General features: G+C 39.8%; 1 protein-coding gene across 1 annotated transcript in view; it reads right to left on the bottom strand.

Moving 5' to 3' along the window:
• Dnah9 (dynein axonemal heavy chain 9) overlaps positions 1-20,276 on the bottom strand; it is a 433,197-nt gene that overhangs the window by 167,216 nt on the left and 245,705 nt on the right. The window contains exons 43-44 of the mRNA XM_023705424.1: positions 11,453-11,615; positions 9,555-9,678 (exon numbers count right to left, since the gene is read on the bottom strand). Coding sequence (XP_023561192.1) covers positions 9,555-9,678; positions 11,453-11,615 — 287 coding nt within the window. The remainder of the gene's footprint in view (positions 1-9,554; positions 9,679-11,452; positions 11,616-20,276) is intronic.

Raw genomic sequence — 20,276 nt, 5'->3', positions numbered from 1 at the left:
CAAGATAGTTAGGATAAATATACAGCTACTTTCTCTTAGTTCAATGAGAAGAAAGGTTTGTACTAATATTGTTTAGTCAAGATATCATGCCTGCATCTTGTCCTCTGAGTAACTGCTGCAAAGACAACAATATATAATGTATTAATTATTGTAACTGTCTTACTAACCTGTTTTTCTTCTTTTTTTTTTTTTTCAAGACCGGAGATTGAACTCATGCCCTTGTGCTTGCTGGGCAAGCCCTTATTCTACTGAGCTATCTCCCCAGCCCCAAACTCTTTTGAAACTGTTTCATTGTTATTTTATTTTTTTCTCAATGAAATGAATTTAAAAAAGTACTGTTTTTTGGGCATGTTGGACATGCCTGCAATCCCAGAGCTTAGAGAGCTGAAGCAGGAGGATTACAGCAAGTTTGGGGCCAGCCTGGGCTCCATGGCGAGTTCAAGACCACTGTGAACTATATAGCAAGACACTTTCTCAAAGGAACAAGAACAGCTGGGGAGAAAGCTCAGTAGAATAAGTGTTTGCCTGGCAAGTGCAGGGTCCTGGGTTCAATCCCCAGTACTGAAAAACAAACAAACAAACAAACAAACAAACAAAAAACACCCCAAACAAAATAAAACAAAAAAAAAAATGATGTCAATTTTATGGCATTAAAACTAAATTGGAAGACAACACGAAGTATTACAACAAATATGTGAAATTCACATTACTTTGTTAAGTGAATTTCTGTATCTCTTGTAATTTTTTGGTTTTAATTCTAATTTGTACTATCTTTAGAAAATAAATAAATAAATGAATAAATAAGTAAAATTTTCACTTTGAGTAGTTTTATATGCTAATATCTGTACTCTGAGGATCTACACTGAAGATACCAATGTGCAAAATAACAATCACTATTTAATACCTTTCACTTTGTTCTTTTCTTAAAATGTGTATTGTTTCTAATGTCTTATTAAAAGGAAGAGTTGATATTTGATTGTTAGGTCTTGTACGCCTATATGTCTGGTAAACTGAGCAACAAATCTGATGATATGACATATCTGATGATATAAAGGTGTATCATAACAACAATTGCTAATTTGCTATTCCTGTTTTAAAATACTGTACTATTTTTATTTTCTGTTGCTTTGTTTTTGTCTTTGTCTTTGTTATTTATTTTATTTTTTTCTCTTTAATATTAGAAAACAATGGAAAAGTAAAAAAAAACACAAAAAATTTAAAATGGTATGACAAATGTCAGACATAGGCTTGAAAATGGTTTTTATAAGCCATGCAATGAGAAAAAGGGTTAATGTGTGAAATACACAATGAACTCCTACAAATACATACGAGAAAGAGAGCAAGACTTGCAGAGAAAATTATACAATTCACATACTTTACAGAAGAGAAATAGGAATAGACAGCAAAGATTTAAAAAATGCCTAAATAAACATTTAAAAATGATGTCAATGTCACCAGCAAAAAGGGAAAGGAAGCAATGAAATTTTATTTTATTTGTATAGTTAAAAATTGTTATGTCAGATAAGCCAAGTATTGCTGAAGTTGGGAGGAAACAGGTGTCACAGTAATTCATTAATTAACATAGCTAGAGACTAAATTTGCATTTTATGGCTCTTTTGTACAGTAAAGTTGAAAGACACATACAAGATGAATATGCAAAATTCATCTTGGTTTTGAGTACCTACTGAAAGAAATTCTTGCAAATGGCTGACAGAAGTTGCTATTTTGTGATATTGTTCACAATTGCATGTGTGCTTGTTTCATTGTTTTCTACATGTCCAAAATAGCTTGTAAGGAAATACAGAAAAACATAAAGGGAAACTAGTGCATGTAGATGGGGGAATGTGATAATTGTAAATTTAAATCTTTTGAAAACTTAGACTGGAAAAAGTTTCCAGGATTGTTGTCTGCCATTTCAAGTCAAAGTCAGATACTTTACTAAAAACTTAGTTTAAAAAAAAAATCCTTTGAGTGAATTGGTCATGTTTGAAAGTGAAGTTAGAACTTGAAAGAAGAGCAGATAAAGTGAAATTGTGAAGGAGGAATTGGAGGATGTGTTGGTCTTGGAAAGGAGAAAGGGAAACACTGTAGGAAAAGGGAAACCTTTACAGTTTTACAGAAATGGAGACAGGCTGTGATATATGAAGGTGGTGGTGGGGCCCATACTGAATGGCACAAATTTTCTGGAAGTGATGAGGTTGATTGAGAGAAATAAGAGTGAATGTAGCACAACCCAGAGCTGAAAACAATCGATACAATGTAAAAGATGAATGTGCTTTGCTCTAGGATACATTTGACATCAGGAGAGCCCTTTCACATTTCCAGAGCTAGTCCTTATGGGTCTGGAACTGTACAGAAGCACCTCATGAAGCCCTTCCCATCTGATGAATCTTCCTTCTTCCACAAGTCACATAGAAATGCCAGAATATTAGCGATGGAAGACATCTTTGAGGATGCCCTACCCAGCCTGCTTCTCTGTGGACTTGGATGAAGTGGTAAAGGGGATGTTTGACAAGTGGTATCTGTAGTGGTTGATATATTGTGTCAACCTGAGAAGTTAAAAGCTTAACTAGATGCGCTCAGCAATTCCACACCCTAGGGTGCAGAAGCCCTACTCTAGAGTGTGGAAGCCCCACTCTAGAGTGGCCCATCATTTAAAGAATATAAAAGGAAATTGAGGAAGAATGGAGTGCTCCATTTTTCCTTGGAGGAGCTCTGGTGGTGTTCACAATCAGCTTGGACATTGCCTCCCGGCTTCTAGTGCCCACACTTGGCTTCTGACTTGGATCCTTCAACCTTCTGGTGCAGACCCATTGGCCTCCTGATGTGGACTTGCAGGGACCACTGCAGTGAACTGCAGACCTTGGACGGAATCCTTCAGTCTCCAGTGTGCAGACGCCCTCTGCATGCTTCCTCATCTGACTCTGTGGCTGACTGTGGTAAGCCAATCTTGTAATTTCTTATACACTTATACATTTTGTGTAAAACCCTGAGTATCCAGTATCCAACTCATCAAAGTGCCTGAAATCATTATCCTACGAGCCCTTGGAGCTGCTGCTCTCTGTGCAAATGCATATGGAGGAAACTTGGTTTGATAGCATTAAACTGGCCAGGAGTCTGCATAGCTTTATACCAATTAGCTTTAACCATTAAAAGGTAAAAAATTTTAAAGATGAATTATCATGAGAAACATCATTTACTTTCTTCCCTTAATTGGACAAACCTGGTTTAATTTCCATTCTCTAAGATATTTAAATAGCATACTTATAAAACAGTTTCTGCTATAACTTGTCAAAATTAAGGTGTTTCTAATGGAAAATCTTATTTCAGTTTCTTTTTGTCTTTGATGTATTTTTGAGATGGATTTGCTGGGCAGTCCAGGTTGGCCTTGAATTCACTATGTATCTGAGGCTGGCCTTGAACTCCCAGCGGTTCTTCTACCTCAGCCTCCTGAGTGATGGGATTACTGGTATGTAACTATATGTTCTTCAGCTTCTTTAAATAAAAGTAGGGGATCTGAGAAAACTACTGAGAAAATGCAATGATACTTAGCATGTGTGGTGAGCTAAGGAATTCAGAGCAGGTTTTAGAATAAGTAATACTAGGATGGCACTGGCATGAGCCAGGCTCATCATGCCTGCCTGGGGTGACCCAAATTTCTCTCTCTGACTTCTGTGATCACCTGAATTTCCTTTCTGTTAGTATCTTAGAGTCTCCAGTAAGAACATGGATTCCCTTTGGTCTTAGAACATCGCTAGTACTACAGTCTACATTCTTCACCTTTCTTATTTTGAACGATGTAGTATTTATGTCCTTTTGGTACTTAATCTCTAGGATAAGGAGGAGGCGGACTATGGCCTGCATGCTGACCCTGGCTCACTGCTCGTTGTTATGCAGTCTACAAGCAAAGGATGGTTTGGATTATTTTTAATGACTGAAAAAATTAAAATAATCATATTTAATGGCACATGAAACTGATGTGAAATTCAAATTTTATTATCCATAAATAGTTTTATTGGTCATAGCCATGCTCATTCATTTAGGTGTGATTTATGGCTATTTTTGCATTACAATAAAGAGCTGGGTAGCTGTGACAGACACTGTGTGGTGTATAAGGCCTGAAATATTTACTTTTCCATGCTTTAGACAAAAAGCTCATTGACCTTGGTTTATGGGGTACTCCTAATGCCAAGATACTGTAAGGATTTGGGTCATTTAGTGACTTCATGTAAATGACTCATGTAATGGTGGTGTTTCTCACCAGATTTGAAGAATCTGGAAAACCAATAACACTGGGCAGACTCTCTGTGGATAAACACTTCTAGATTTCCAGCAAAGTTTGCATTTTCAGATATGCTTCTCCAAGTTTTCCTGGCAATATTTCTGTTGCTTATTCTGTGATATACAAATACAATGTCATGTTGAAAGCAGGAAAATAAACAGCCAGAAGGACAGCAATGTGATCAGAGGCCAGTGTCATTTACACATTTGAAAAGTTCCCTGCTGAAGCCTAAAGTTAGGAAACTTTATATGTCTCCTACATCTCTTAATGTCTTGATGTCACCACTGACATGTCCCAAATCTTGGCAAGCCAGCTAAGATTCATCTGTTAGGTTTATCAGAGGCCACAATGCTTTGTAGGAGAAAACCTGATAGTTTACATATTTCAGTTAGTTGGATCTTCTAATAAAGAGATCAAGGGCAAAGGTGACAGTCTCCATGACCTAGTCTCACACTGGCTTATGAACTGTGACCCCAACTCCCACCCTGACAGTTTTCAAAGCTATTTCCCTGATTTCAAGGGAGAAAAAACAAGGGCATGTGGTGCCTATTGTGGCATCTCTGCTTTTATTAGGAAGACTTCTAAAATCACAGTGTGTTGTAGTAATGTGTACTACATGAGATGCAACGTCACTCTCGTGCTATCACTCACATTATTCCAAGGAATACCTCCCAAGTGCCAGTTATGGGCCAAGAGATGTACTAAGATCTGACAATATGCATGATGAAAATAAGAAAGAAAACCTACAGTCTCTACAGTATTAAGAGTTTTATCAGATTTATATTACTTCATAAAGTGGGTGGCAGATACTTAATCATTCCTTTTTTGAGGGGTACCTCTGTCGTTTTATTTTAAAAACATAAAGTTAACCAATGACATAAAAAGACTCAGCCTTTCATAATGCGCAATCTTGTTTCAATACAGTTGAGGTATGTGCAGCCATCAAGTACTTCGGCAATGGGTGCTACTATTCCTAGGAGTGGCAGCTGGATCAGTGAAGGTTCACTAGAGAGGCAAGATTTAACATAAGTCTTCTAATTTGTTAGATGTTAATTTAGACCAGGAAAGAGAGAGAAATAAAGTTCAAAAGACACATCATGACTAGTAATGTCAGAAAAAGACGTGATGTGTAACTTCCAGGAGTAATACATTGCTAAATCATGGGGCAGACCTGAAGCTTGTGAGGATAAAAAGGGGAAGATAAAAATGTGGGTTTTTTTGGTTATGCAACATGCATCTCTTAGGCAGTTACAAAGGAATTATAATGTACACAGACTCTAATTGAACTACAATGCCAAGGAGATTACTTGGGAGGTAAGGAGATGGGCTAAGAAGTGTCTGCACTTGTCAAAGCCAATAATAACAAGATCCAGGATAGTCAAGATAGAGAACAAATGGATTCAGAAATAGGGAGAAAAGCTGGCCAGAATTTGTTATCCTTTGGATATAGGTGGCGAGGAAGCAGTAGGCAATGTAAAAGAATCTACAGAGATGCAAAGTCTGGGATAACTTTTTTTTTCTTCTGTGGTACCACAGAAGAAAACTAAAGACTAATTATTCAAGTGACTGTGCACCAACTGTTTGAGATTTTGCTTTTGTTGCTGGACAGCTAATTGGATTAAAGTTTAAGGTTCTAATGTCTGAGGTCAGATTTAGTGAGTCCATGGGTGTGTTCAAGAGATCCTGTTTGAGGGCTGCTCTTTTGTCCCAATCTTTATATGTATTTTAAAATTCCTTTTAAGGAAACTAGGTCAAAATTCAGTTTATATGACAGCATGTATGGCTCATTGAGAAATCCAGTTATAGATGCTCACAAGAGAAGAACTACTCACTGTCAAGTCTCTAACAAATACTTCCCGGTTCTACATTCTCATGTGAAATGTAGAGAGCACTATCATTAATGTTAGGACTCATCCTAAAAAGTGGGAAGATGAAATGATCTTTTTGTTTTCTATATTCCATGAGGAGATTTGGCCTAAATAGAAAAAGAAAAGTCTGTTCAGAGATGGACAAGAATATGATTTGGGAAGAAATAGGGCCTGGCAGGCAATAAACTTTTCCCCTAGACCACACAGAGACTACTATTACTCATCTGAGCACAGTTACCTAGTGACTGGGGAGTGGGAGTTTAATAGTGATTGTAGGACAAATAAATAAATAGATTTAGTTTAATCCATGGAAAAGAAATGTTAATTTTGGAAGGAAGTAATTAAACCTTTTCAAAAGTAAAAAGGAAGATCCCAGTGTAAGAGCCCAAAGCAGAATGAAGTATGAAATCTCACAGTTGGATGAGGTGGAGACCTCACCATCTGAGCGACTATGTGTTCTCAGCTGGTCAGTGCTAATTGGCTGGCAGAAAGGAAATGAAATAAATGGAAGTCAGGAAGTACGGAATATTCTAGAAATCCAGGGATTAATTCTCCTTTCTAAGTTATGATGGGGACTTGCCTGAGTTTGGATCAGTGACTGATAGGTGAACATTTATAAGAATTACTAAAACACCTGAGATTGATGATAAGCGTTCATTCTTCAGGAAGTATTAAAACAGGTCACTAAGATCATGACAAGAATTAGATTTTTCAGGTCCAGCCAAGGCCCACATTTCATGCACAGCTTCATCAGAGGCTGCATGATTCCCATTTAAGGTTGTGCCAGTCCAGGGTGTCTTACAAATGGGTTTCCTCTGCTCCTGACCTGAGTGTTAGTCACTCTGCTTTAAACACAATTCTGTATTTTTGCCAATTACTCAAGAAAGCAATTTTTTTTTCACTTTGCATGTAGGATTTCTTCCTGTCAATCTCTGACCCTTCTGAGATGCAACTATCATGCTACTGGGTTCTGAAATGCTGTGATGGGTGTCAGAAATGGGACTGAGAATCCAAATACCATCACAGTTTGATTTTGACATAAGTATCACAATAGCAAAGGTAAAAAAAGGAGCTAAAGATGTCAGAGAAAACCAGCTAGCCAACGTGATGAGATTACTAGTCCTCTGAGAAAGAGATTTTGGGGGAGAGTTGTAGTAAACATTTATTTACTATTTTCATAGTCAATGTGACAGGACTTGTAGATAACTACAGAGCGATGAGTCGTGGGGAAGCGCCTCGAGGTGTAGCTTGCTACTCTCTGTAATTGCATAATTTTACCAAGTTGAAGAATTGGGTATATAGATTCTGAAAATCCTTTCAACATTGGCTGGACTGGCATTCAGTTACTTTGAATGCACAGACATTATGTGTTCAACAGGAAATTTTTGAGATAAGGTCTCACTATGCAGTCCAGCCTGGCCTTGAGCTCACTATGTAGCTCTGGATGGTCTTGAACTTGCAACGCTCCTGCTGCCTCCTGAGTGTTGAGATTGTAGGCATGTGCCACACCATGCCTGGCCTCAACAGGGAATATTAAAATGAATAGAGGCTCTACTTCTCCTTTTTAAAGAGGACAAATTAAAAAGCAGAGGACAATTAACCTTAAATGTATTTTTACCTTAACATGTGTGTGCAAATCTTGCTGTTTTTAATACAAAAGCTTTAAAAAAGAACTGTGAGCCTGTAACTGTATGACTTTGCAACAGTCTGGTGGCATTAAGTTTTCACTGGGCAACTCTTCAGAAATTCACTCGTGCTTGAAAGAAAGTTGTCTTCTAAATGAAAAATTAAAGATACTTAATTGAGGAATAAAATTTCAGTTGGCAAACGTAAAACAACTTCTGTGTCTCAAGCATTATTTTAGGAGAAGGTGACCTGGCTGGATTGGAGCCAAGTGAAATACAGAGCCAGGCTGGCAACATGCCTGGCATCTCCAGAGCTGCAAATCTTTGGAAGCACAGACTCTCAGGTTGTTTTAGAAATGAGGCTTCAGGATAGCTTCAGGGTGGGAGACCAGTTGGATCTTTCACATTTAATAAAATAATGAAAGGTGGGCCAATGTTGTAGGTTAAATAGTAGGGTGATGAGATATTAAATACAGTGTTTAGAAAGGGGAACTTTGTTGTATTACAGGAAAAAAGGTATAAGAGTTGCTAGGAAAACTCTTTTATGCAGAGCTAAGTTAAATAGGAGGGATTGGGAAAGGAGTGAATATGGGATGAATGTGAAGGCAGGAGCCAGCTCAGCAGAGAACCTGCGATAGGCCCTCCTCAGAAAGAAACCCTCACAGAACCTCTAAATGCATGCTCTGGGTCAAGGGCCAGTGGCTCCTCATGGGTGACAGTAGAATGGCATGGAGGCAATGCCACAAAATAGGACACACATGATTCAGAAGCAGTGAAGTTCCTAGGGACTGGGAGGAGTTATCCTGAAATAGCTTAGGACTTATGACATGAGCGAGATGATAGAGGAATGTACCTGTGATAATATTTCTTGGACTTCATAAACTAAATCATACTCAACACATCTAGTGGTTGGGTTGGGAAGAAATGAGCTTATGAATTGTTGGGAATTAAGAGGCAATAATTTTTTTCAGGAACATCTGTATACTTCTTCAATTCCCAGGTGAACAGGTGGCTTTGCAGGTGTCTCATTTAGCTTAAGATGCAGGAAAGCATAATCTTTCTTTAATTTATATAAATACATATTTTGCAATTATATAAATTATGTACTATATTTTATTATGCAACCTATTGTCTTATATAAACATATATATATATATAAATGTAATATTTAACATATATTTTTGTGATCACTGGCATAAATCCTGAACTACTCAGCAGACAAAAAAGTAGCAGAAACTGAGCTTTCCAATGAAGTCTTGTAGTGTCCCAGGATACTAGAGAACACCGTCAATTTTGTTGAGGACTGAGGAAAACTTTGGGGGAAATATTCCACATCTGTTCCTGCCTGCTCAAAGTTCTGAATCTTTGGTTAATTAAATTTGTAACCCAATCTTGCCCTATTGTGAATGTGCTTTGCTTTTTCTGTGTGTGTTCCTGCCAGTGTCTAAGCTATGTGAAGTCTTGCAGGTACCGCAGTCTCTGTCATAGGTGTGGAGAGGAAACACCTTCCCTTAGATGTCAGCAGATCCCCAGGCCTTTAATCTGCTCTTCTTCCCATACTCATATCTTGTTCCACTAGGAGAGCTTCAAGATTATTACCTTATTTGCAATGAGAATAAAAGCTAAGAACCAGGCCAGCTGGCTCAGCACTAACTCTTGGAGTGACTCTAATGAAACTTTGCTGTGTCCATTTTCTCCCTTATTTCTGTGCTCCTGCTTTTCTGACCTCGCACTCCTTGTCCATCTTTGAATGATTATGATTCTTTTAGAATCTCTTACCAGATGCCAAGAGATCATTGATGAGCACAAGGAATCTCTCATCAGCCACCTGGGCGTCTGTCATGAGAAACACTGTGCTGAGATTCTTGACTCCAGCTTTCAGACACAGGCTGGCCAGGTCTACCTGTAGGAACAGTCACTATCAGAAAGCTACATCAAGAGGGCATTCTCCAAAAAGGTCCCCATCCCACTCTTCAGATATGGAACTATATTATTGGCTTTAATGGTAAATAAAGAAAGGCAACAATGGGAGATACGCAGGAGTTCTGTCTTTCCTGGACAGCTAGGAAAATATGCCTTCTTCCCACACCTCAGTGCCAGTGGAAGTGGGCAAGTAAACCATACAGAGAAGACATTTAATTCATCGTGGTTCATGCACTAGCTTCTGGAGCTTCTATTTGTGCCAAGAGGTGCTTCTTTCACAAGGCAGAGGTGATCCTGGTTCACTTCAGGCCTTTTTACTTATGTCATTATGCAAGTGAATGACCCGCTTCCAAGACATGGGACTGCTCTTGCTCTTGCTCTTGACAATAAGAGTCCTGTACTGGGAACCACATGCCCAGGCTGATTATGTCTTATGTTAGTGTTCTTACAACTGTCAGTAGCTCTAGCAAAACACTTTTGTTGAAAAACATATATAGTACTGGGGATTGCACATACATGCACACAATTACCAGCAGAGATCCTACCTACTCAAAACTAGAGATGCAAAACGAGGTGTATAAGGTTTTGACTAGTCCTGGTGTCAGGCCCTGGATCTATCCTGCCCAGTTTCTTTGTTGTGTTGTGCTTACGCAGCTCAGCCACTGTCCCTCACCTTGCTCTTTTCTCCTCAGCTCTGCTCTGAGCTCATGTCCTAATATCCTCCTTCTTTATGGTAGGATTTCCTTAATGCCCAAACTGTCGCTTAAAGATCATATACTTCCTTTTAGGTCAGTGATTCTTACCTTATGCTTTTACAGAATCATCTAAGGCAGTGTCTCTCAGTTCTCAGAATCATCCGAGGGATGCTTTGAAAAACCCTGAGACCCAGGCTGATGCCTACACTGGTTAAATCAGAACACTAGGAGTAGGATGCAGGCATCAGCATTATTTGAAAACCCCCTGAGATTCCAGGGGAGAGCCACAGTTTTAGTGTAGAAACACTGTCTTATATCATTATGTAAATGCACAGTTCCCATCACACTATCTCGTCTTGTCCCTGTATGCACTAAATAAAGGCTGAAGTGAACTCGATATCTGACCTTGGGTACAACCAGTGTCTGGAGGCTCAGCTGGGCTGTCAGAGCAGAAGCAAGCACACCCCTCTCCCATCACTGGCTGGAAGAGTCTGTGGGCAGAATTGGCTCAGTGCTTGGCTCAGTTGCCCCAGCAACAGCGAGGGCAGCAGCCTGATAGAAATTCTCCCAGGTCTTTCTCCTAGGACTCTGTTGTGGCCATGGATAAAAGGATGAAGACCAGACCAAATGACCTCTGAAAATTGCATAACCAGGCCTTTCTTCACTTTTCATGAACCCCAGCTCCTATATGTTTGCTGTCTAAAATTAGAAAATGTCATCAAAAGTCCCGAGGGCAGTGGTTATTGAATCTGTCTTTTAAAATATGACTTTCTCATGAAAGCTAGGCAGACTGTTGTAGTTCTTATTAAGTCTATGAAAGCAGCTATCAAGTGTGTGCTGAACTTGGTATAGATTACAGAAAGGGCACTGCTCCCTGGCTCTGTCTCATGAGAAAAGAGCCACTTGTATCACCAGTCCCAAAACTAAGAAGAAAGCGGATGGACAGTTAAGGGGAGGAACCAGCCAGGGCCACTGGAGAGGTAAAGGAAGGGTTATACGGGGCTGTGTGAGGTTAGAGACATGCTAAGTTTCTTCTGCATAGGTATGCAACCATCTTACCTTGAAGTCTGAGATCTGGTAGCCTTTGCGAAGCGTGATCTGGAATACCTCCATAGAGCTGAGGAAGGCCGCAAGTCTGGTCAGACTCTGCTTGCCGCTGCCTCCCACGCCAACCAGCAGAGCATTTCCCCGTGGAGACTCCAAGATTCGATTGATATGGCAGCTAAGAGAGGGCCATGGGGTGCATCACGTTAGTCACATATGTACTAGGGAGGAACACAGACAGTACAATATGGTCTGGATGGGAACAGAGGCCTCTGTCGGAGGCACATCAGGGGCTGAGCTCTGAGAATGTTTGCTCAGATTGTCCCAAACCTGGCTTTGCTTTCCTGTCTGAGGAGCCTGAAGTTGCTGTTGGTTTGCTTCTAGCCACAGCCTCTGGTGAACCAGATAGATGGGCAGAAGAGCCAGTGATAGACAGTGCTAGAGGGGTCAGGGGCTGGGATGGGCAGGGGACCCAGAAGACTCTTTTCTTCTTCTTCCTGCCAATCTTGGCTTTATCAACCACTCAAAGAGAAGGCAGGAAAAAGAAAAAAAAATAGAACACACATAATTAAAATTAAAATGTCAGGGTAGGCTAGAAGACAAAGCTGGACCAGAATAGTTTGGTTTCTTTTGGAAAGAAGAGAAACAAAATTAAAGCCTACTAGATAAGAACATTGTCTGACACAGATCTTCTCTCTCCCTCTCATCCTTCTTGAATGTCAATGCTTTTGTGATGAATATTTACAAATTCTTAATTGTCATCTTAGGAGGCTCCCACATCTTTGGCTTCTGGGCTCTTTCCACAGCTTTACTTCTCCACCTTTTCTGTGTTAATTTTCCTGCCTCAGCATTGGAAGTATATTCCAGGCCTCCTGCCTTGCTTAGAGTATGTTATGGTTTGTGTATAGTTGTCCCTCCAAAGCCTCATGCAGTCTTGGGGCGGTTTCTGGAGTTTGTGATTGATTATTGTTGGTGTGGATGCTGCACTTGCTCTGGACCAGGTAATTTGCATTTCAATGTAAGGAGGGAAGAGAAACTAGCTGCTTGAGCTGCTGCTACTCTTCCCTTGCATTCTTGCTCTTTGCCGCCGCCATGAAAGGTTGCTTTCTGCTGCTCTCTCTTGGACCCAGCTGAATATGGACTGAAACCTCTAGTAACTGTGAGCTAAATAAACCTTTCCTTCCTTCAATTTGAGTGTTAGGTATGTGTCCTAACAATGAGAGAAGAGTAACTAAGACAGAGTACTCCCTCCTCCTAGCCCACCAGGACTTCCCCAAACACTGCGCCCATTAAACTGTTCAGAGCCTCTCCTTCAGGGCATCCTACCAAACTCTTCTCTAAGATAACTTAGCGGTATACCATAGGTGGTGCTGTATTATTAACAAAAATAATTGTCTTTGTTTTTCTTCATTTTTTTGTTATCTGGATTTTTTGTTGTTTTCTTTTTAAAGAGAATGAAAAACAGTAAAAACATTAGAAATGATACAGAATTTCACTGAACAAAGTAATAAGAATTCAACAATGGCTGTTATATTGCACAATGATGTCTTCAAACTAGTTGCTTAGATTACCAGACATTAACATGCAAATTGGTAAACAAAGTTATAAAAAATTAAAAAGGAGAAGAAAAAAATTAAGCATTAGCTGCTCATCTCAATTGACCAACAGAAATCAGCAGTACAATAATTCAAGCTAACCTATATAAATATATCTTTTTTCCTTCTTTCTTTCTTTTCTCCTTTTCCTCATCCTAGTTGTTCCATCCCTCTCAACAGACACTTTCCCTATCACAGGATCTACGGCAGCATTCAGATTTTATTTACTCTTTTAGGTTCTTGCACTAGGGAGACAATAGGATGTTTACAAATGTGGGTGTGATTTATTTCAGTTGAGTATGGTCTCTGGGGCCTGGGAGTTAGCTCAGTAGAATAAGTGCTTGCCTAGCAAGTGCAAGGTCCTGAGTTCAATCCCTGATACTGGAAAAAAAAAAGATTATGGTTTCTGGTTGTATTCATCTATCTATGAAAGCCTCACTCAAGTTCACCTTTTTATAGCTGAATCATACTCCATTGTGTAAAAATATCACATCTTTTTTATCTGTTCCTCAGGTGATGGGCATTTAGGCTGTTTCCAAGATTTTGCTGTGACTAATTATGCTGCTATAAACATAGGTGCGCATATATCACTCTACTAGGATGTTTTCAGTTCTTCTGGAAAAATACCCAGGTATTCTCTTTTCTTTTTCATCTTAAAACCAGTGGTCATTCCATTGTACAAAGTACATAAAATTCAGAAAGGATTCACAATTTTAATAGCAATTAATACTATTGACATTAATTATATAGCCTTCTAGATTTTTTATACTCTGTATCTGTATGCTTAGAATATATATTTTTGAGTATATATGTTTATTATACCTACCAATATATTTCTATCATTTGATTAAAATTTGAATTTTAATATACTTAGCAGGCTGCCTTAAAACCATTTTTTCATTTAGTAATCTGCTGTGATTATTTCCCTATGCCATTAAATAATCTATTAAACCATACTTTTGATTGTGGAATACTATTGCACAGAATATCCATTTTCTATTGCTAATATAAATAGAATAAGTTGTTTGTCTACAACAGTCCACTGTTGGTTGTTTAGGTTGTTTTTAATATTTATAAATAAAATGATATAGTTTTTCTTTGTTTGTATCTGTACTTATTTCCTTGGGAATAAATTTCTAGAAGTAAAACTGCTGAGTCAAACTGGAAGATAATGTTGGAAGCTTATGCTATGTATTAAAAATGACCCCTAGAATAGTAGTGCCAATTTTTACCCTTCTTAGTGAGAACTGATCAAAGGGTATGTCTGTTTGTTGCAAGATGAGACTATTGGATCATGCTAATTGAATCAGAATGTAAAAAGTGAATTTAGGGGTTGATAATCATGGGACAAAAAGAGTGTGAAGATAGGAATTCAGGTATTGTTTGGCCAAATACAGCAGTACACATTTGACATTGCAATAAATTAATCAATCTCACTCTTATCTTCTATTAATGACATTATAATTAGAAACACTATTGAAATTAAAATCTGGGCATGGTAGCACATGTCTATAATCCCAGCACTCAGGAGGTTGAGGCAGCAGGATCTTTGGGAGTTTGAGACCAGCCTGGGCTACAAAGTGAGCTCAAGGCCAGCCTGAATTGTACAGGGAAATCCTTCCTCAGAAAGGCAAACAAACAAAGAAGCAAACACAACTTCAACATCACTGACTTTAGAGAACATTTTATCGATTTGGAGAAATTAAGTAATGGTGGAGCAATTTAAGGTATAGCTAAAGTTAGTTTGAAAGAAGGGTTAGAAAATAGTTTTAGTGGGTGGGATTTGATATGTCAACAAAATGCATGAGGTTGCGGGCATTTTACAGAGCTTCAATGGCATGAATTTTCTAACTACACACAGTCTTTACATGCACTGATGAGGTAGTCATAGTGAACATAAATAAACTATTTGTGGGCCCATATTGTACCTGTGGGAAAAGTTTGCTGTGGAGAAAGGAGTCCTAGCACAAGTGCATGTGCAGCAACACCCTCACCAGCAACTTATAGGGAGGTTTAGACCCAAACTTTTACACACACACACACACACACACACACACACACACACACATGCACACACACACAATTAATCTTTTCTAATTTAATGTTTGAAAATATGGTTTAATAATTATTTGATTTCTGGTGAGTTGAGCATTTTTAAATTATTATTAATTATCATGTATTTTTCCTTTCATGAATGCTTATTTTTTAATTTAAATGTGCTCCAAGTATTATAAGTTCTCTCCCTTTTATGCACATGCTTCAAATTATCCTCCAATTTTTTATTTATACTTTTTAGTATTGTTTTTTCTTAACCTTTAATGTTTTTGAAGAATATAGAATAATAAAAAAGCATTAGAAATGATACAAAATTTCCCTAAACAAAGTAATAGGAATTCAACAATGGTTGCCGTATTGCGTGATGTTATCTTCAAATTAGTTGCTTAGATTGCCAGATATAAATATGCATGATTGGTTAAAAAACAAATTAAACAAAACAAGAACAATGAGCTCAGTTGTTTAAGGACCTACTTAAGCCAAGGCAGTCAGGCTCATGATACTGTTGTTTGATCCCCAGATCCTCATGCCTGTCTAGACCTGCCCTAAAGAAATCTCAAGCCAGGCACAAAAAAAAATCCTTTTGAACTTTTGGGAGCCTTCCCTTAGCTCAGGTGTTTAAGGGCCTGCTCATGCAAAAGCATTCAGGAGTAGGATACTGGGTTCAATCCCCAGCTAGACCTGCCATTCAGGCAGCCTGAGGCACCAAAAACAAAGCAAAGCAAAACAAAACAAGAACAAAAAATTTGTAGGAAATTAAGAAGAAAATAAATAAAAAAAATTAAGCATTAACTGCTCTTTTCAAAAGGTGTTTTAGACATTCAGGAAGTTTTTTTAGGATTTAAGAATTATATCTCATTTGACTTTTATGTAGTTAAAATGTGTTCACTTAAGTATGCAGGAATTATTTCTTGATGTGTACTTTGTTCTTTTACAGTTTTACTTTCTCGCTTTATGATAGTAGAAGGTAGCAAAGCAAACACAGGACAATCCCAGCTCTTTCTATCCCTCCCATCTGATCCGGGATACTTAGGGCAGGGCACACTCACACCATTAGTCCTGGTGCCCTGGATCCCAACATTGCACCCTAAATCAGAGCCATCATCACACACTCTGGATCCAGCCACCTCTGGTCAGTCCCCCCCTATGACCACATGAGGCTTTGGAGAGACATCTAAATGTAAGACATAACAACATCTAATAAAATTATATTAAACTGAAGCAAGACAACCCATACCTTATACTCAGGATCACATTGTGTGTATAATTATTAGGTATGTGTTAGTGTCCTCTGCACTTGTTACGGGTGGGCTTGGGTTCTGAGGTTGCATTTTGTTCCTTCTCCTCATTTTGTGTAGCACTGTCTTCTGACCTTTGTTGTAGATCTTTGCTGTAGTTATAACCTTTGCACGTACTGAAGTTCAGGTGCAGCTCTACATTGTTTGGACTTATCCAGCTCTGCCTGGCTTGGGTCTGGCTGCTGTGCTCAACTCCTTCCCGCTGCTGCCCTTGAGGGTGAACCTGTTGTGCCCCTGTGGCAAGATGTTGTATCCTGGACTAGCTGGGTGGATCTATCCTCTACACTCTCTGCAGGGATTGCAGCTGCAGGGTTACACCCCAGGCATGTATGCTAGCCCTGAGCTGTGCCTGGAGGGAGCAAGGTGAAGTAGGGGGAAGAGGAAGCTCTCCACACACTCACCAGACCTGGGCTAGGACTGGGTCTGGGGGCTCCCGGAACTCGGCAGAAAATCCTACTCGGCGGGCGGGGTGGGGGAGGTACTCTAGGTATGATTCATTATACTATGTGCAAGAGATTATTTGCTTGTGTCTCTGTCGGTTCCAGATGGAAGGAGAATCATTGGTGCTAAGCCACCCAGTTATTCTTTACAGATTCCAAAAAGATGGAGCAGGACTGTATTAGTGGAGGAGAGAGGCAAACTCAGAGGAAGAGTTGGAGTCTAACTGGGTTACCTGGGTAGACTAACACCCAGCTCTACTCTGAAAGACCAGACCTCAGCTTGGCATGGGCCCTATTATTTAATACTGAAATGGGAAATGCATAGGTAGTGATGAAGTTTCTAAAGAATGGTTAAGTCTGCAACTCTCTTAACAGCATTAGACTCCAGCTGGGGCTTCATTAGCAACCTCTGACTAGGGCAGAGGACTCTGCATTTAAATTACAAAATTTAAAAAGAAGATCAATATTCTCAAGGGCTGCTGGGCCAGAAAACAAAGGCAGCCTGTGTTAAGCCTATTACTGATTTTTGGAGATGAGAAACAAAAGCTAGAGATGAATCACAGCACAGCTGGAGGAACTGGTCTATCGTACAGTGAACACACGCACACACACACACACATGCATGCACACACACACGCATGCACACACACATACACACACAAACACTTGGAAAACTAAGATGTTGAGGACACAAAAGAAGTACATTTGAAGTTCTGTTTTGTCATGAGTACTAAGAGAAGAGGAGAGAGAGAGAGAGAGAGACAGAGAGAGAGAGAGAGAGAGACAGAGAGAGAGACAGAGAGACAGAGAGAGACAGAGAGAGAGAGAGAATACATATGGAAGTGACAAAACAAAGAAGTAAAGAAAAAGATAAATGAAAATCATGCCAAATGTGACAGAAAGGATCCAGTTTAAGGCTATAAGAAAAAGCAGAAGCATCTGCTGAAATGGCGAAGGGTGTCAATGGAGGAGCAAAGTGGTCCTATGAATAGAAAAAATTTTTCTAATAGTGTTTGTAAATAGGATATCATGTCTGCGTCTTGTACAACAAATAACCACTAGGAAGACAGTATGCAATGTGTTAATTATTGGAACTGTCCTACTAATTTGATTTGAAACTGTCTCATTGCTATTTGTCTCTCCATAAAATTATGGAAAAAATAAGGGAACAGTAGCACAAAAGGAAAGACGGTAGGATTTATTGACTGCTTATTCCATGTGATGGATGCACTTTGCAGGCGGCAGCAACCCCATGCATGGACACTCTCATTATTCCCTCTCCAGATGAGAAAAGCGAGGCTTGAAGAAGTGATTTTTCCCAAAGCACCCTACTTCATTTGTGGCAGAGTGAGGACTTGAACTTTGGATCTGATTTCATCTACAGAACTTACTTCCCTACACACTGTGTGGTGCTACATTATTCAGCATCAAAACTGGAGACAGGGAGAGAAGGAAAGCTAGAGAGGGTGGAGGGAGTCAAATGAAAGAAACTATTAAGCATTCAGGTGATGTGAATAAAATGGCAAGATGAAGTCAGAAAGATCATAGACTTTACTGTACACTAAAAATAGGCTCTGGAGGCAGGGAGACAGCTCAGTGTCTACCTGGCAAGCACAAGGTCCTGAGTTTGAGTCCATTTACCAAAACAAAGTGGGGGCTGACTTTCCCACATCCACCTGGGGGCTCCTGGGAGGACACACGCAGATTCTTCTCACTCTGCCTTGCTTCCCCTGGGGTCTCAGAAGCAGGGAGCTTTCCTGAGCAAGCCCAAAACCTTCTGTATCCTGGCCATAGAGGTAGCAAGGAGGGGTCAGTGAGGAAACAGAAGGGCAGAGCAAGGATAAAGTAATGAGACATGGAGATTTTTAAACAAATGCACAGGAAAATGGATTCCAAATAAACTTGATTCTTCAGAACTGTCTGCCTCAAAGCAGTTCATTTTTTTTTCAGTTGTTTTACTTTTCCTACAAGTAGCTCAGGCATTCTATGGAAACTATCTTCAGTGTCTATTTAGGAGTCTCAAGAGAGAAGCTAGATTTCAATCTTTATTTTTTTCCTAAAGACAGTATTGGTTGCTTGATCGCTTATGTTAGGAATCACACTGATGGAATCACTAGCTATCCTCCCAAATTAAATTCACACTTAAAGGGAAAACAAGTTACCTCAATTACGAGATGAATACAGATTCTGGTAGGTTGTAAGGAAGAGGGACTATGGTGACTAATGCCCCTAAAGGTTATTTACTGAGCACCTATTGTGTGCCAGGTGTTGACCAAGGTCCTAGTGGGTGACAGACCTTGCCCTCAGTGAGCTTACCATGGCTGAGTGGGAGGCCAGAAGCCCATGGAGAAGCACCACATCTGCTTGCGAGGTCACAGACTCAAGCTGGACTGTGTGCGACTTGGCTCACCTATGTTTGAGACAGCTTAGCAAATCTTTCTTACTCATTTATTTTATTTTATTTTATTTTTTGGTGGAACCGGGGATTGAACTCAGGCCCTTGCGCTTGCTAGGGAAGTGCTCACTCCACTGAGCCATCTCCCCGGCCCCTTTACTCATTTATAACTTGGGCTAACAGTGGACTTTCCCTGCTTTAGGCTTCCCGTGAGGACTAATGAAGCTGACCAAGCACTATGCACCATGTCCACAGTGAATGGTACATCAGCGCAGGTCTTATCTGGCACATCCAACGCTACTGCCTCAACGAGGGCCTCTTGGTCGCTCATCTCGCAATGGAAACCACCCCACCTCTGGACCCTTTCGCCATGTTTTCCTCTGCACTATTTTTCACCATATGAGATGTTAAAAAGTTTTACTGAGTACCTACTTAGCTCCAAACACTAGCCTACCTATGTGGGACCTGCAGTGAGTGAAACAAAGGTCCCTGCATTCGCGCTAAGATTCGCTTCCCCAGCAATACATGTTGGATGGGTGGCAAAAGTAGAGACAGTGGGGAAGGATGCCAAGCGCAGTGGAGAGCCACAGGACAAGTGACTAGCAAGGGAGTGGTCTGCAGTCACTAGGGTGAGAAATTCTTTATTCACAGGGTGAAAAGAAGATTAAGGAGAAAGTAGAGGTGAGAAAATATGATCACAGGATTAATAGCTAAGTAGGGACTGCTATGGAATAAGAAGTCAGTGTGGTTTAACTAAAGTGGACTTTTGTCACAAAGATATACAGGCAGGAGACATAGAGAAGCTTGTACTGTGATGACAGAGTGTGTGGCACCCAAGGCATAGCAGGGAGGGGGATAAAGGAGCTGGAAAAGGTAGTGTGTCCCTGAGAGGAGGTCCTGTTGAAGTTTAAGAAGATCTAGAATAGAAACCCAGACCAGGCAACTGCAAGGGAAGGAAAGCAAGAGCCAGTCAGTGGGATGCTTGAAGTTCAGATCTCAGCGCTTGGTTTCTTATTGATGATAGGCTTTCTGGGGTAGAAATGCAGGGGTGAGGAC

Source organism: Octodon degus, unplaced genomic scaffold, assembly GCF_000260255.1.
Source record: "Octodon degus isolate 3935 unplaced genomic scaffold, OctDeg1.0 scaffold00219, whole genome shotgun sequence".
Classification (NCBI taxonomy): Eukaryota; Metazoa; Chordata; class Mammalia; order Rodentia; family Octodontidae; genus Octodon; species Octodon degus.
The sequence above is the reverse complement of the archived record's forward strand: the minus strand, read 5'-3'. Positions and strand labels throughout refer to the sequence as shown.